This window comes from Mustelus asterias, chromosome 27, assembly GCF_964213995.1.
Source record: "Mustelus asterias chromosome 27, sMusAst1.hap1.1, whole genome shotgun sequence".
In the NCBI taxonomy this organism is placed as follows: Eukaryota; Metazoa; Chordata; class Chondrichthyes; order Carcharhiniformes; family Triakidae; genus Mustelus; species Mustelus asterias.
The window spans coordinates 6037279-6055472 of NC_135827.1; the positions used below are offsets into that span (position 1 = coordinate 6037279).

The 18194-nt window shown below is 47.3% G+C and overlaps 1 protein-coding gene across 1 annotated transcript in view; it reads left to right on the forward strand.

Moving 5' to 3' along the window:
• The window catches only part of kirrel3a (kirre like nephrin family adhesion molecule 3a), a 316764-nt gene that overhangs the window by 259687 nt on the left and 38883 nt on the right, over positions 1 to 18194 (forward strand). Inside the window, exons 8-11 of the mRNA XM_078198922.1 lie at positions 982 to 1109; positions 3446 to 3572; positions 5202 to 5302; positions 13880 to 14078. Coding sequence (XP_078055048.1) covers positions 982 to 1109; positions 3446 to 3572; positions 5202 to 5302; positions 13880 to 14078 — 555 coding nt within the window. The remainder of the gene's footprint in view (positions 1 to 981; positions 1110 to 3445; positions 3573 to 5201; positions 5303 to 13879; positions 14079 to 18194) is intronic.

Consider the following 18194-nt stretch of genomic DNA (forward strand, 5'->3'; position numbering starts at 1 on the left):
TCCTCTGGGACCTCCCCTGCATTCATGACCTCCCCTGTAGCCAGTGAGGACACAAAGATTTCTCTCAAGGCCCCAACAATTTCCTCCCTTGCCTTTCTCAGTATTTTGGGGTATATCCCATCAGGCCCTGGGAACTTGTCTACCTTAATGTTTCTCAAGAACCCCAATACCGCCTTTTTGATCTCAACATGACTCAAACTATGTATACACCCTTTCCCAGACTCATCATCCACCAAGTCCTTCTCTTTGGTAAATATTGACGCAAAGTACTCATTTAATACCTCGCCCATTTCCTCTGGCTCCACACATAGATTCCCTCCCTTGTCCTTGAGTGGGCCAACCCTCTCCCTGGCTACCCTCTTGCTCTTTATATATGTATAAAAAGCCTTGGGAATTTCCTTAATCCTACTTTTCATGACCCCTTTTAGTTCTCCTTACTCCTTGCTTAAGTTTCTTCCTACTTTCCTTGTGTACCACACTTGCTTCATGTGTTCTCAGTCTCCTAACTTTGACAAATGCTTCCTTTTTATCTTTGAATGGCTCACAATATCTCTCGTTATCCATACTTGGGAATACTTGGGCACAGCCTCAGGGTGAGGGGCTGATCATTTAGGACTGAGATGAGGAGAAATTGCTCCACTCAAGGGGTTGTGAATCTTTAGAATTCGCTACTCAGAGGGTTGTGGATGTGTCATCATTGGAAATGGATAGATTTTTGGTCTCTCAAGGAATTAAGGAATATCAGGAAAGGGCTGGAAAATGGAGCTGGAGGCCAGGATCAGTCATGGGGTTCAATGGGCCATGTGATCTACTCCTGCTCCTGTTTCTTGTAATACATTCCTTTGAAACATTTTTGGACTACGTTACTCTATTAAAGACGCTATATAAATGCACATTGTTGTTGGGTTCAGCTTTGCTGAAAATGCTCGCAGACTTGTTCTTCAACTTTCCTCATCCCTCTTCTCCTCTCTCCCTGTGCAGTTGGGCCCCGGTTGACCTCTGAACCCCAGTCTCTGTCCGTGGACCTGGGGTCAAGCGCCATCTTTAACTGTGCCTGGACTGGAAACCCGTCCCTCACCATCGTGTGGATGAAGCGAGGCTCCGGGGTGGTGAGTATGGGAATTGGCACTGGCGGCGGGTCTGTCAGTCGACACCTCGCCACACCAGAGGCGACCTGTCCACACATTCTGCGCCCTCCTCCATTTACGATCGAATCCCCACCAGGGCGGGTGAGGCTGGGGGAACCGTGCGATGAGGCCAAGGTGGGAAACTCGGTCTTTCACCATCTTTTCAGATTGTGTGGGATTCCTGTGCCGTGAATTCTTATTGAAATATTCATCCTCAGGATCTGGTTCAACCCCCATATCCAGCATTCTACTGCCCATCCTTAATTGCCCCTGAGAAGGTGGTGGTGAACTTCTTTCTTGAATCGCTGCGGTCCCTGAAGTGTAGGTACACCCGCAGTGCTGTTAGGGAGGGAGTTCCAGGTTGCAACGATGAGGAAATGGCTCAGTGTTAGGGAGGGAGTTCCAGGTCAGGTCGGTGTGTACATTGTGGGTGGGATTTTCCAGCCGCGTTTGCCCCAAGCCTGGAAAATCCCGCCCGAGGCCAACAGACCTTTGCACAGTCTGTGTCCCACCCACTACGATTCCTGTGGCAGGCGGGACGGGAAAATCCCGGTCTGTGTCTCAGTGTCCTGTCAAATTATGCTGATGATTTATCATTCTGTGATTACAGCGCTGAGAATGCAACCCCGGGAGATAGTCTAATCCTTCAGATGTTAACAACTGAGCATCTCAATAATTTCACAACTTTCATGTGTTCTTTTTATTTTGACTGAAGGGGGTTGTGTCTTGAGTCTCTGGCATTGGGCCAAAATTGAGTCTTTTGGCATTGGCAAGTTGTTGGGTAATGTAAGCTAACTGAAGGATTCTCAGCCAGGGACCTTGCACCTGATCACTGGCCAGGGGAGAAGGACGTGTGTGCCTGTGTACGGACATTGGTGAGTTGTGGATCAGAGCCAGTTGCAAGCCCCCCTCCCCGCACCCCCCCCCCCCCCTCCCCGCCCCCCCCCCTCCCCGCCCCCCCCCCCCCCCCCCCCCCCCCCGGCGCTCCCCCCCCCCCCTAGTTCAATCATTTGCCAAAACTCCTTGGCCAATTGCAACAAATCCATGAGGAAGACCCAACAGGTGCTCCAAGACATCAGTCGGGGATAAAGGTGTTTCTGACACACAGCTCAGAACCTTCCTCCCAAGAATACAATCAATTTTACAAAATAACGCCCTCCCACATTCAGATATCCACTTTTATAACGTCAGGGTATCGAAAAGCACCTCACGGCAAGTCTAATATTGTTGTGGTATAATCACGGTTAGGATGTAGGGAATGTGGCAGCCGCTTAGTGCACAGCAAGCTCCCACAGACAGCAGTGTAATATATGACGAGTCAATCTGCATTAGAACCAGGGGTCACAGTCTCTGAATAAGGGGTCAGCCATTTCGGATAGAGAGCTGGAGGAATTTCTTCACTCAGGGGCTGGTGAATCTTTGGAATTCTGTGTCCCAGAGGGATATGGAGGCTCAAGCCCCAAGACGGACATCGATAGATTCCTACATTTCAAAGATATCAAAGGATACGGGGATAGTGCAGGGAAATGGCGTTGAGGTGAAAGGTCAGTGGGCAGAGCAGGCTCGATGGGCCAAATGGCCTCCTCTTGCTCCAATGTTTGTCGGTCGGCTGAGGGAAGATATTGACCAGGACACAACCATTCTCAGCTGGGCCAGTCAAACATGAGCAAAGAGTGCCACATGGTGGTGAGTCATGGTGCTGCGGCTCGATCCTCCCCAGGTCAAATTCACACGTGGGAAGTTTGTGAATTTGGGATAAAAAGCACAGAAAAGGTGGAAAATGCATGACGTATCCGTCAGCGTCGAATAGAGGGAGTGGTTTTTGAGGACAGTGAAGGGTCACAACATGTCAAGTTTATTTCTTTATTTTATTTATTAGTTACAAGCCAGGCTTACATTAACACTGCAATGAAGTTACTGTGAAATTCCCTTAGTTGCCACACTCCGGCGCCTGTTCGGGTCAATGCACCTAACCGGCACATCTTTGGACTGTGGAAGGAAACCGGAGCACCCAGAGGAAACGCACGCAGACATGGGGAGAATGTGCAGACTCCACACAGACAGTGACCCAAGCCAGGAATCGAACCCGGGCTCCTGGCACTGCGAGGCAGCGGGGCTAACCATTGTGCCACCGTACCGTTCTCTATGTCTCTCCAGCATTTTCTGTTTTAATTACACACACAGCTCACAGCCTCACCCTGTCACTGAGGAGACGCCCCTGAGATGAATGGGCAGTTAATTTTCACCGGGCTGTAATGTGTTGTCTACCTTGCAATGTTCCTGTTGTTGAACTCTGACCTTTCCCTCTCCTTGTTTAGGTTCTCAGTAATGATAACGTCATGACACTGAAGGCAGTGGCTCAGGAGGATGCTGGGAAGTATGTCTGCAGGGCCGTGGTGCCGCGGGTTGGTGCCGGGGAGAGGGAGGTCAGCCTGACAGTCAATGGTAAAATACTCCTCTGTTCCCAGCTTTCAAATCTGTAACGCACTGAGTCACCCTGTGCACACACCCACCCACACGTACATCCACGCATGTACATGAGTACATACACACGCATACACACACAAACATGCATACACACATATGCATGTACACGAACACACATACAAGTTCATACACACACACACACACAGTTATGCGCACATACACACACACACACAAACGAATGCATGGAGATGCATGCACACATACAGATACACATACATGCAAATACATATGCACATACAGGTGTGCACACACACACAGACAAATACATGGACATGTCTGCACACACGCACATGCATGTATACATGCATACACACACATATACATGTGCCCATATTGGTGCGCGCACACAGACAAGTACATGTACACACAGGCCCATACACACACATGTATGCATACACAATCACAGTTACATACACAAGTGTGCACACATGCACATACAGACACACAAACATGTAAGTATGTATACACACACATCTACATGCACACAGGTGCACACAGACACATATGCACACACCCACACACACATACATACACAAGCTGTTAAGTGCACATGCATTCCCACGCACAAGCACACATGCACAAAAACACACAAATGCTCCACATGCAGATGCATGCTCATTTGCATGAACTTATGGACGCAGATGCACTTCATTATATCTATGTCTACACAGACATGGGAACAGATATCACACAATTGGCACAGAGATAGTATCATCGACACTTGTGTATAGGTTTACAGATACACAAGCATCAATATTCTGATGCACAGAGGCACACACACCCCTATAAACTGACCTACATTGGTGTTATAAGCTTTAATCAAATCAGTGGAACATTGTTATTAAGCAGGCACAGAGTGCTTGAATGGAGTGTGCGGTTCTGTGAGATTGGGAACGGTGCTTTTGCTCATTTCAGCCTCACTGACATCGCCCCGGCATTCATCTCCCAGCTTTCATTTACAGAATCACTGGGCCAAGGTTCAACCGCGTGGAGAAATGTGTGAGTCAATCAGCGTCTTCGGAGTTCAAATGCTCTCCCCTCAACAAGAAGAAAGCAATAATAAAGCGGCACAGTGCGCATTTGTTTGAGAAAAACAGAATTGCTTTCAAATTAATTCTGCAGGAGAATAATACCGTTCCTGGTGATCAAATTCGAACATCACCGCAAACCTTGAGGGGGAACTCTGTACGGTTCACACAGTGGCTCACATTTACATCAAACTTACCCTGCACCGCTTCCTTCCATATGTCTCACTCAAGATCCGACAATGCCAGCTCACTGAAGTTAGCAAAGGGGAAAGAAAATATGCTGGTTCCCTTTGAGATAAGATTTGTTACAAGTTTGTTGCACGTTGTGTGTGCGATTACCCTTTAAAATATTCATTAAATGTAAATTTATTTTAATTAGACCACTAATAATCAGCAATTATATTCAGTTTCATTATGTGCCGAGTGTGCCCTGATGTTACTTGTTCCTTTAGAGAGGGTGTAATACATAGAAGGCTTTGATGGATGAAGAGTCTAATTTAATAAACTTGTTTGATGAATTGCGTGTGTGTGTATGACTTGTTTATGTTTTGTATTGCAGGGCCCCCCATCATCTCCAGTACACAGATGCAGCACGCTCTCCAAGGCAAGAAGGGGCAGATTAAGTGCTTCATCCGGAGTACACCTCCTCCCGATCGAATAGTGAGTGACTCAGCCAGACACACCCCCGTCCTGTCGTCGACAGAATGCCGCTACCTAATCCCCACATTGCAGAAAGAGGCCATTCGGCCCAGCGAGTCTGCGCCGACTCTCCCAAAGAGCATCCCATCCAGAGCCAAACCCCGCCCTATCCCCATAAACCCATACATTTACCATGGCCAATCCACCAAATCTACACATCCTGGGGCACTAAGAGGCAATTTAGCATGGCCAATCCACCTAACCTGCACATCTTGGGACACTAACGGCCAAGTTAGCATGGCCGATTCACCTAACCTGCACATCTTGGGACCTAACGGCCAAGTTAGCATGGCCAATCCACCTAACCTGCACATCTTGGGACACTAACGGCCAAGTTAGCATGGCCAATCCACCTAACCTGCACATCTTGGGACACTAACGGCCAAGTTAGCATGGCCAATCCACCTAACCATCTTTATCTCTGGGAGTAAACCTGAGCACCCGGAGGAAACCTGCACAGACAAGGGGAGAATGCAAACTCTACACAGACAGTCATCTGACGCCAGGATTGAACCCGGACCTCTGGCGCTTTGAAGCAGCCATGCTAACCATTAAACACTGTTCCACCCTGTGGTCTCTCATTGTCGCCCAGTTACTTCGGTTAAAGTGTCTGGTCAGAAACCCTCGCCACTCTCTGAATGATTCTGCCAGGTGAGGAATTGAACGTGACAGACTGGAAAGACTTGCATTTATATAGTGCCTTTCACAACCACAGATCTCCCGAGTGAACTGAAACATACAACCGCTGTTGTAGGGAGCTGGAAAGTTAATTTACACTCAGGGAGTTTCCACAAGCAATGTTTCACCACGACACTAGCGCGAACCCATCTGCTGCTCTTCATCATCCTGAGCAAGAGGACAGGGCCTCAGTTTGACCTCACATCTGAAAGGCAGCAGCTCTGACACTTCAGCACTCCCTCGGTACTGGATTGTCAGCCTGGATTTCGTATTCAGGTCTCAGGAGTGGGAACTGAACACAAACGTTTCTGACTTTTCTGAAATTTCTGCGTGGGTTTCCTCCGGGTGCTCCAGTTTCCTCCCACAGTCCAAAGATGTGCGGGTTAGGTGGACTGGCCATGCAAAAATGACCCTAGTGTGAGGAGGTTTGTGGGGATACGGGGATAGGGCCTGGGTGGGATTGTTGTCGGTGCAGACTCGATGGGCCGAAAGGCCTCCTTCTGCACTGAAAGGTGAGAATGTTTCCCCTAAGCCACGCCCTCAGGTGTGGGGTTGCCATCTCTCCAGGATTGGTCTGGAGACTCCAGGGATTGAAGATCATCTCCGGGACACTGCTGTGTGAGAAAAATCATCAGGATATTTTAAAAGATTGTTTTTTGTCATTTTCTTTGAACATTTGTCTTAATCAGATATAAAAATATTGAAAATGGGTGAAAGACTGTTTAACTGACAGTCCAGCATCATCCAATCGGGGTAATGAGTCTTTTAGAACATAGAACATTACAGCGCAGTACAGGCCCTTCGGCCCTCGATGTTGCGCCGACCAGTGGAACCAATCTAAAGCCTCTCTAATCTACACTATTCCAATATCATCCATATGTTTATCCAATAACCATTTGAATGCTCTTAATGTTGATGAGTCCACTACTGCTGCAGGCAGGGCATTCCACGCCCTTACTACTCTCTGAGTAAAGAACCTACCTCTAACATCTGTCCTATATCTCTCACCCCTCAATTTAAAGCTATGTCCCCTCGTGCTAGCCATCACCATCCGAGGAAAAAGGCTCTCACTATCCACCCTATCTAATCCTCTGATCGTCTTGTATGCCTCTATTAAGTCACCTCTTAACCTTCTTCTCTCTAACGAAAACAACCTCAAGCCTCTCAGCCTTTCCTCATACGATTTTCCCACCATACCAGGCAACATCCTGGTAAATCTCCTCTGCACCCTTTCCAACGCTTCCACATCTTTCCTATAATACGGCGACCAGAACTGTACGCAATACTCCAAATGCGGCCGCACCAGAGTTTGGTACAGTTGCAGCATGACCTCCTGGCTCTGAAACTCAATCCCTCTACCAATAAAAGCTAACACACCGTACGCCTTCTTAACAACCCTATCAACCCGGGTGCCAACTTTCAGGGATCTGTGCACATGGACACCCAGATCCCTCTGTTCATCCCTCATTTTAGTTTTCCAATTAGTGTAGGAAGGCTGTGCGTCACAGGGATGGATGTGTTGGCCGACTATTGGCTGGAGCGTGGGGGAAAATCATGTGACAAACCTCCAGGAATACCTTTGCCCAGACGCGGGATTGCTGCATTCCACTGGCTTCTATCCGTGTGGTTTTTTTCCTCCCGGTGTGACTGAAGTAATTTGCACATAAAGCGAGGGTGAGTGAAGTGAGGTGTGTGCTGATTGCTCACAACATCAACTGTGAGAGCCGTGCGCTCCCTCTGTGTCCAAAGTCAATATTTACCATAGAACCATAGAACCATAGAAAATTACAGCTCAGAAACAGGCCTTTTGGCCCTTCTTGTCTGTGCCGAACCATTTTTTGCCTAGTCCCACTGACCTGCACTTGGACCATATCCCTCCACACCCCTCTCATCCATGAACCCGTCCAAGTTTTTCTTAAATGTTAAAAATGACCCCGCATTTACCACTTTATCCGGCAGCTCATTCCACACTCCCACCACTCTCTGCGTGAAGAAGCCCCCCCTAATATTCCCTTTAAACTTTTTTCCTTTCACCCTTAACCCATGCCCTCTGGTTTTTTCTCCCCTAGCCTCAGCGGAAAAAGCCGCTTGCATTCACTCTATCTATACCCATCAAAATCTTATACACCTCTATCAAATCTCCCCTCAATCTTCTACGCTCCAGGGAATAAAGTCCCAACCTATTCAATCTCTCTCTGTAACTCAGCTTCTCAAGTCCCGGCAACATCCTTGTGAACCTTCTCTGCACTCTTTCAATCTTATTTACATCCTTCCTGTAACTAGGTGACCAAAACTGTACACAATACTCCAAATTCGGCCTCACCAATGCCTTATATAACCTTACCATAACACTCCAACTTTTATACTCGATACTCCGATTTATAAAGGCCAATGTACCAAAGGCACTCTTTACGACCCTATCCACCTGTGACGTCACTTTTAGGGAATTCTGTACCTGTATTCCCAGATCCCTCTGTTCAACTGCACTCTTCAGAGTCCTACCATTTACCCTGTACGTTCTTCTTTGGTTTGTCTTTGTTTCTTTTGTTTTTACCATTTGAAGTTGAGGACATTTCTATTAATATATAAATGATTAAGCATTTTCTATAACTCATTATTAAATACTCAGCGAGTATTAAATGTATTTAATCTTATTCCTGGGGTCATGGTTAGTGAACAAGTCTGATTCCAATCTTGCGGCCCACTGAGATGAAGGAGGGCCACTCATGCCACCCACTCTATAGATTCATGCAGCACAAAAGAAGACCATTCAGCCCATTGTTTCTCTGCTGGCTCTTTGATAGAGCTTCCCAATTAGTCCCACACATCTTCTTTTCCCAATGCCCCTCCTTCAAGTATTCATCCACTAATCCTTCCGAAAGTTAATCATTGACCCCACTTGCAGCACCAATTCAGGAACCGCGTTCTGGGTCATAGCAATTTGATTCCCCACGTAGTCAGCTGGAGCAGGGCAGGGTGAAGATCGAGAAATCATTAGAGCCTGCGGAATTGTAGCTCAGTGAGAGATGACGCCATCAAGAGTGTTAGTGAGGAGAAAATTGAATTGGCAAAGCACCAGAAGGTTGGTCAGTGTAAAGTGGGGTTCCTTCACTCAAACCAGCCTCCCATCCATTGACTCTGTCTACACTTCCCACTGCCTCGGAAAGGCAGCCAGCATTATTAAGTACCCGACGCACCCCGGACATTCTCTCTTCCACCTTCTTCCTTCGGGAAAAAGATACAAAAGTCTGAGGTCACAAATCAACCGACTCGAGCAGTTTCTTCCCTGCTGCTGTCAGACTTTTGAATGGACCTACTTCGCACTAAGTTGATCTTTCTCTACACCCTAGCTATGACTGTAACACTATATCCTGCACCCTCTCCTTTCCTTCTCTATGAACGGTATGTTTTGTCTGCATAGCGCGCAAGAAACAATATTTTTCACTGTATACTAATACATGTGACAATAATAAATCAAATCAAATCAGGTGTCAGACACTTTGAGGAAGTGTGTGGGTAGCCTCCTCAGATCTGGGACCTTTCAGGATCTCTGAGCTTCTCCAACTTGGGCCTCCTTTGGCCCCCCTGAATTTTAACCACTGGTGGAAGTGTCTTCCACTGCCTGAGCTTTAAACTCTGGAGTTGCTTCCTCTAAGCTTCTTTATCTCCCTTCCGTCCTTTTAACATTCTCCTTGAAAGCTTCCTCTCTGATAAGCTTTTGGTCACTCTATCTCTCGACGCGGTTCAGAGTCAACATTTCTTTGTGAACCTCCCTGCGACATTTCACTCCCTTAATACAAAAAAAGGTGTTGGCCATTCCTTCCTGAAGTCAATCAGCCAGTCCCTCACCTCCCGACAAGACAAGCCACCACCAAGCATTGCAGCAGTACAGGGGAAAGCTAGATAACAGTAGCGAGGAAGGGAAGCAAAGGCAATGAGAGGTGGTATAATTGGATGCACAGCCCGATGCAGTACTATCAGTGAGAAACATCTGGCGCAGCCTGTACACTGTGTGATTAGACGTGTAGAACATGTGACAGCCGTACAGATGCTCGATTTCTAATTAGTTTGCCAGCTAATGGCTTTTTTATTGCGGCGAGAAGTCTTTATGGATCAGCAGGACTAAAAATGAATCATTTCAGAAATAGGAATGGATGGTGCGCAGTCTCTCTGACACATTCACTGCACTGATTTCAGATTTGTGATGATTAGTGTGAGGGGGCGCGGGGGGGGGTGGTGATGGGGGGGGGGGTGATGGGGGGGGGGGTGTTATTCTTGAGCTCAAACTGCACACAGTGCCACTGCTGTGCGTGATTATTGGCCAATGTTAAGTTGTCAGTCTAATCCAATCAGCTCAGGAAAAATAATGCAAACACAGGGAAACGCCGGGTAAAGTCAAGATGAGGATGTTCCTCTGGTTGCGTCACCTAATCATGACTGGAAGAATTGTCGTTAATGATGATGGACTGTGCTTTGGGAATGTTTAATAGCTGCAGTTTTCAGTCCCTTGGTTCATTCAACACATGGGAGAGCTGAGAGAAATTTCCCAGAATAATGGCACGAGGCTCCCATTGTGATTCAGAGTCCTCAGCTCTCACTGAGCTCTGCGCTTACTCTGCATTCAATGACCTGGGTTGAAAATGCGCTCTATATATGACCTCAATTTAAAAAACAATAATCATATTTACAGGACGTGGGCTTCACTGGCAAGGCCCAACATTTATTGCCCATCCCTAATTGCCCTTGAAAAGGTGGTGGCGAGCTGCCTTCTTGAACCGCTGCAATCCCTGTGGTGTAGCCACACCCACAGTGCTGGTAGAGAGGGAGTTCCAGGATTTTGAGCCAAGGTCAGTGAAGGAACTGTCAATATATTTCCAAATCAGGATGGGGAGCGGCTTGGAGGGGAACTTCCAGGTGGTGGTCTTCCCCGTATCTGCTGCCCTTGTCCTTCTAGTTGGAAGTGGTGGTGGGTTGGGAAGGTGCTGTCTAAAGATCTTTGGTGAATTGCTGCAGTGCATCTTTTGGATGGTACACACTGCTGCTACTGAGCGTCGGTGGTGGAGGGAGTGAGTGTTTGTGAATGTGGTGCCAATCAAGCGGGCTGCTTTGTCCTGGATGGTGTCGAGCTTCTTGAGTGTTGTTGGAGCTGCACCCATCCAGACAAGTGGGGAGTATTTCATCACACTCCTGACTTGTGCCTTGTAGATGATGGGCTTTGGGGAGTCAGGAGGTGAGTTACTCGCCACAGTATTCCTGGCTTCTGACCTGCTCTTGTAGCTGTTGTATATGCGGTGTCTGTCTCTTTAAGACAATACAGCATAAGATGGGTCAACTGACTTGAGGGGCCAATGGGAACCGAGAGTGAGTGATCACAGCAGTTCCCTCTCAGAGTTTTACTTTAGGAACCATGTTGTAAACATGTATAAACAGGACCTCTGCTCCAGGCAGAGTGAGTGCTGCAAAAACCTCTTGTATCGAAGATTCCCTCATTAATAAGAACATAAGAAGAACATAAGAAATAGGAGCAGGAGTAGGCCATCTAGCCCCTCGAGCCTGCCCCGCCATTCAATAAGATCATGGCTGATCTGAAGTGGATCAGTTCCACTTACCCGCCTGATCCCTATAACCACTAATTCCCTTACCGATCAGGAATCCATCTATCCGTGATTTAAACATATTCAACGAGGTAGCCTCCACCACTTCAGTGGGCAGAGAATTCCAGAGATTCACCATCCTCTGAGAGAAGAAGTTCCTCCTCAACTCTGTCCTAAACTGACCCCCCTTTATTTTGAGGCTGTGCCCTCTAGTTCTAGCTTCCTTTCTAAATGGAAAGAATCTCTCCACCTCTACCCTATCCAGCCCCTTCATTATCTCATAGGTCTCTATAAGATTCCCCCCTCAGCCTTCTAAATTCCAACGAGTACAAACCTAATCTGCTCAGTCTCTCCTCATAATCAACACCCCTCATCTCTGGTATCAACCTGGTGAACCTTCTCTGCACTCCCTCCAAGGCCAATATATCCTTTTGCAAATAAGGGGACCAATACTGCACACAGTATTCCAGCTGCGGCCTCACCAATGCCCTGTACAGATGCAGCAAGACATCTCTGCTTTTATATTCTATCCCCCTTGCGATAAATACCTTGCGTTCCTAACAAAGTCTGAAATCTCATGATGATGCCATAACAGCCACAAGATAGCAATAGCCACAGTATTTATGTAGCTGGTCCAGTTCAGTTACTGGTCAATGGTGACCATCAGGATGTTGAATAGAATCCCTCCTATTATTATTGCTGATATTGTCATCCTCTCTCACAGCAAGTTGTGCGGTCAAAGTCTCACAACACAGCCTGGAAAATAGCACCTCCCGAGTCCCAGATATATGTTCTCAACACAGTGGGTCTGGAGCAGAAATGTCAGTAAATCATCTGGGGGAGCCGGCGTTAGATTTCACCATCTACACCGGCATTTGATCAGCCTGTAAGCCATAAGTGGCCAACAGGCAATCTTGTATTTAGTATTTCCCCTGTGTCCACCCAGGTTCCTGTCCTCTCCCCGGGGGGATAATTGTCCAGAAGGCAATGGGCACCCTGCTAACCCCTCATCTCCCCTAGCGATCAGACCGAGAGACGGAGGCAGAGAGCCTTCACTTCACCATCCCCTACCTCCTCTCCAAATCAACTTGCATCAAAAAGCACCTTTAACATGGTTAAACTTCCCTTCACGGCATTGTGTTCAAACAGTGAAATAATTGACACTGAGCCAGGTAAGGGGGTATTAGGACAGGAAAGGTGAGGTTTCCCAGAGTTGAAATGTCTAATACCGGGGGACATGCACTTAAGGTGAGAGGGAGAAAGTTCAAAGGAGATGTGAGGGGCAAGTCTTTTACACAGAGAGTGGTCGGTGTCTGGAACGCGCTGCCAGGGGTGGTGGTGGAGGCAGATACGATAGGGGCGTTTAAGAGGCTTTCAGATAAACACATGAATATGCAAGGAATAGAGGGATATGGACCAAGGGCAAGCAGAAGGGATTAGTTTAATTTGACGTCATGTTCAGTACAACATCATTGGCCAAAGGGCCTGTTCCTGTGCTGTACTGTTCTGTGTTACATCTTCAATGAAGGTATAGCTTAGAAGAGGAGAGGAAAGGCAGCTGAATCTGATGGCCACATCTGTGCGTTCCTTCGGGAGTCACTGTCCGCAAGGAATCAGGAACTAGTCAGAATGGTATATTTGGATTTCTCTTTGTCTTCTAGAGACACTGTAGCCAATTGGTGATGGAGGAACGCACATGATGATCTGTTGCCAGCTGTTTTACCAATGGGGAGAGAGGTACCATCTCCTTTCTCAAAGAGAAAAACTATCTCAGATAAATTAGCCTTTAGCACGAGATTTTCCACCTGGATACTCCTTGTATATGGGAATTAATCTCCCAATATCCCAATATGTGTTCCTAACATTCCCAGGGATAATTCCAACCAAATTTGAGACCTACTTTTGGATATTTACACTAAGAGTGTGAGATTTTAGTATCATAGAATCCCTACAAATCCAGAAGGAGGCCATTCGGCCCATTGAGCCTGCACTGACAACAATCCCACCCAGGCCCTATCCCTGTAACCCCATGTATTTACCCTGCTAGTCACCCTGACACTAAGGGGCAATTTAGCACGACCAATCAACCTAACACTTTTTAGAATGCCTTTCCAAACTTAGGGTGCTCCAAAGCGCATCACATCTTATTAAATACAGTCCCACCTCCTTCAAACATGTGGAATTATGGAATCTTCTGTCATGCCGAATGGTCTTAAAAAGCAGTTGATAATCTACTCTCTCTTTTTCTTCTACTGGATACACCCAGGCCTGGTCATGGAAGGAGAACGTTCTAGAATCAGGGACTTCGGGACGTTATACAGTGGAGACAGTGAGCATGGAGGAAGGGGTCATCTCCACACTGACTATCAGTAACATTGTGCGGGCGGACTTCCAGACAATTTACAACTGCACAGCTTGGAACAGCTTCGGCTCCGATACAGAAATTATTCGCCTGAAAGAACAAGGTGGGTTTTGCAAGAAAACAAATATCGGGGAGGCGATGGCCTAGTGCAGTGGTTCCCAAAGGGTGCGGCGTGCCACACTGGTGCGGCGAGAGAGGATGGCAAGTGTGGCGGGAAGATTCAAGGACAATCAAAGAAACATTTAAACATGGATCAGAAATTTTTCCAAAGTGATTGTTTTATACTTTCTGGATGACCCATGATCATATTATAAAGTAGTTATGTTCTATGTTATGAATCAAGCTCTGCTAGGAGTTGTTTTTTTTTGTTTTTGAATATATTTCTTGTCAATAAAAAATTCGGTGTGGCACGAGCAAATTTTTATTCCGAAAGTGCGGCCCAGTGAAAAAAGTTTGGGAACCACTGGCCTAGTGGTATTATCGCTGGATTGTTAATCAGAAATTCAGCGAATGTTTGAGGGACCTGGATTCAAATCCCAATGGTAGAATTTGAATTCAATAAAAAAACCTGGAAGTAAGAATCTAAATTAATCATAGAATTTAATCATAGAATCCCTACAGTGCAGAAGGAGGCCATTCGGCCCATTGAGTCTGCACCGACCACAAACCCACCCTATTCCTGTAGAAACATAGAAACATAGAAAAACTACAGCACAAACAGGCCCTTCGGCCCACAAGTTGTGCCGAACATATCCCTACCTTCTAGACCTACCTATAACCCTCCAACCTATTAAGCTCCACGTACTCATCCAGGAGTCTCTTAAAAGACCATATTGAGTTCGCCTCCACCACCACTGACGGCAGCCGATTCCACTCGCCCACCACCCTCTGTGTGAAAAACTTACCCCTAACATCTCCCCTGTACCTACCTCCCAGCACCTTAAACCTGTGCCCTCTCGTAGCAGACATTTCCACCCTGGGAAAAAGCCTCTGAGAGTCCACCCGATCTATGCCTCTCAACATCTTATACACCTCTATTAGGTCTCCTAATATTTACACCACATATTTACACTGCTAATCCTCCTGACACTAAGCATCAATTTAGCATGGCCAATAAACACATCTTTGGACTGTGGGAGGAAACTGGGGCACCCGGAGGAAACCCAAGCAGACATGAGGAGAATGTGCAAACTCCATGCAGACAGTGACCCGAGGCCAGAATTGAACCCGGGTCCCTGGCGCTGTGAGGCAACAGTGTTAACCACTTTGCCAACATGCCATGACCATGAAACCATTGTCGATTGCCATCTGGTTCACTAATGTCCTTTAGGGAAGGAAATCCACCGTCCTTACCCGGTCTGGCCGACATGTGACTCCAGAGCCACAGCAATGTGGTTGACTCTCAATTGCCCTGCAAAGGCAACAAGGGATGGGCAATAAATGCTGGCCAGCTAACGAACCCAAATATCCCACAAATGAATAAAAGAAATTAGCTTCTGCCCTTGGTGCTTTCAACCTACACCTGTATTTGCCAGCCCAGTCTACCCCAAGTCATCTGTTCCCTTAAAACCACCCTCCACACCTTTCCTGCCTTCAAAGTATTCCTAAAATCCCACTCTGTTACTGCGTTCCCTGCCTCCTCCTATTCCCTGCCTCTCTCCTCACCCTGTGCTGTGAACCATCCCTTCTGTCAGGACCCACTATCCGAATGAACATTCACTTCTCATCTTCATTCACAGGCAGCCTGAGCAGCCAGCTTTGCCTCAGTGAATAGGAGTAACTGAATATATCTGTGAACAGAAATTGAAAATTCTGAAACCTTCCATCCCTGAACCATTATACACAATCCCATCAGCTGGTTTATTTTAGCTATAATCATTTTATGCTCAGATAACAGATATTTATCTGACGTATAGCTCGCTTTCCTTTCAGTTGTCTCTCATTTATCTTTCTTTGTTGTCGAACCAGACCTTCACAGATGCCACGCTTTATTTACAGAGTAACTCTATCTGTAGGTTAGGCAGTGGTTTGGGCTTCAAATCCAGTTCAGGCAACATGACAAGATCTCACTGATTGAGTGTAGACTAAAAATGCCAGGCTGCCCTGATGCTGGCTATCTAACAGGATTGGTTTGTGCAATGGGAGGGACGCTCCGAGCTTGAGCCAGCAGCTGGCTGTGTTTGATGCTGGCCTGGAAGGAATTCTATTCCACCTTCCCTACCTCGGAACTTGATCAACCCCATGCTTGGTCTGTTGTCATTGGTTTGCTACTGAGCTGCAAAGGCCGAGAAGATCACAGTCCGATCTCAGAATCGTACAGAATCACAGAAATGTTACGGCGCAGAAGGAGGCCATTTGGCCCATCGTAACTGCACCAACTCTCCAAACAGGCATCGTTCTCCCCATGCCTGCGTGGGTTTCCTTCGGGTGCTCCGGTTTCCTCCCACAGTCCAAAGGTGTGCGGGTTAGGTCATAGAAGAAATCATAGAAACCCTACAGTGCAGAAGGAGGCCATTCGGCCCATCGAGTCTGCACCGACCACAATCCCACCCAGGCCCTACCCCCACATATTTTACCCGCTAATCCCTCTAACCTTCGCACCCCAGGACTCTAAGGGGCAATTTTTAACCTGGCCAATCAACCTAACCCGCACATCTTTGGACTGTGGGAGGAAACCGGAGCACCCGGAGGAAACCCATGCAGACACGAGGAGAATGTGCAAACTCCACACAGACAGTGACCCGAGCCGGGAATCGAACCCGGGACCCTGGAGCTGTGAAGCAGCAGTGCTAACCACTGTGCTACCGTGCCGCCCAGGTGGGCTGGCAATGGTAAATTGTCCCTCAGGGTGTAGGTTAGATGGATGTGCCATGTAAATGGTTACGGGGATAGGGTTAGGGGTAAGGGTCTGGGTAAGATACTTCGTCAGAGAGAGTCAGTGCAGACCTGATGGGCCGAATGGTCTCCTTCTTCACTGTCGGGATTGAATTACTCAGTGCCATTCTCCTGCCTTTTCCCCATACCCCTACACATTGTTTCTATTTAAATAATCATTTTATTCCCTTTTGAGTGCCTCGGTTGAACCTGCCTCCATTACTCTTCCAGGCAGTGCATTCCAGACCCTAAACCACTCGCTGCATGGGGAAAAAAAATTCTCACATCTCAACTGAGCTTTGTCATCTCAGTCTTGGCCAGTACGAGTGGCCTCGGTCTCTCCGGGTTAAAAAACAGAGAAATCATCGAGGGATCGCAGCCCCGATTGATAATAAATAGGAACAGATTCTGTTGTAATGTGCGCTCCAATAGATTAGGCTGCTCACATTCACTGTCTGGGGTCTGATGTCAGGAATTGATTGTGCAGTATTTCTGCAAACCTTCTTTGATGCCTCTTCCCGATACTCTGCCCTCTTATTATCTTTGATTGTCTTCCCGTGACGTACTTTGTCCCATGTCTATATGATCAGGTTTACTTTAATTTAGTTTATTTATTACTGTCACAAGTATGATTACATTAACACTGCAACTAAGTTACTGTGAAAATCCCCCAGTCGCCACACTCTGGCGCCTGTTCGGGCACACTGAGGGAGAGTTTAGCACGGCCAATGCATCCTAACCAGCACGTCTTTCAGACTGTGGGAGGAAACCGGAGCACCTGGAGGAAACCCACGCAGACACAGGGAGAATGTGCAGACTCCACACAGACAGTGACCCGAGCCGGGAATCGAACCCGGGTCCCTGGTGCTGTGAGGCAGCAGTGCTAACCACTGTGCCACCGTGCCGCCCTTTCTAGAATGCTGCCTCAAAGAGATAATTTTAGAAATTTTGAGATTTGATGGGAAGAACTGAAAGGCCTGACACTTTTCCTGTAATTTCGTATCCATTCAGAAAATAACTTTAAGTGGATCTGTGATACCCCGTGTAAGCTCCAGATGAATGGGTTCGATTCCCGGCTTGGGTCACTGTCTGTGTGGAGTCTGCACGTTCTCCCTGTGTCTGCGTGGGTTTCCTCCAGGTGCTCGGTTTCCTCCCACAGTCCAAAGATGTGCGGGTTAGGTGCATTGGCCGTGCTAAATTGTCCTTTAGTGTCCCCAGATGTGTAGATTAGCAGGGTAAATATGTGGGGTGACGGGGATAGGACCTGGGTGGGATTGTTGTCAGTGCAGATTCAATGGGCCAAATGGCCTGGTTCTGCACTGTAGGGATTCTATGGTTTTTATGG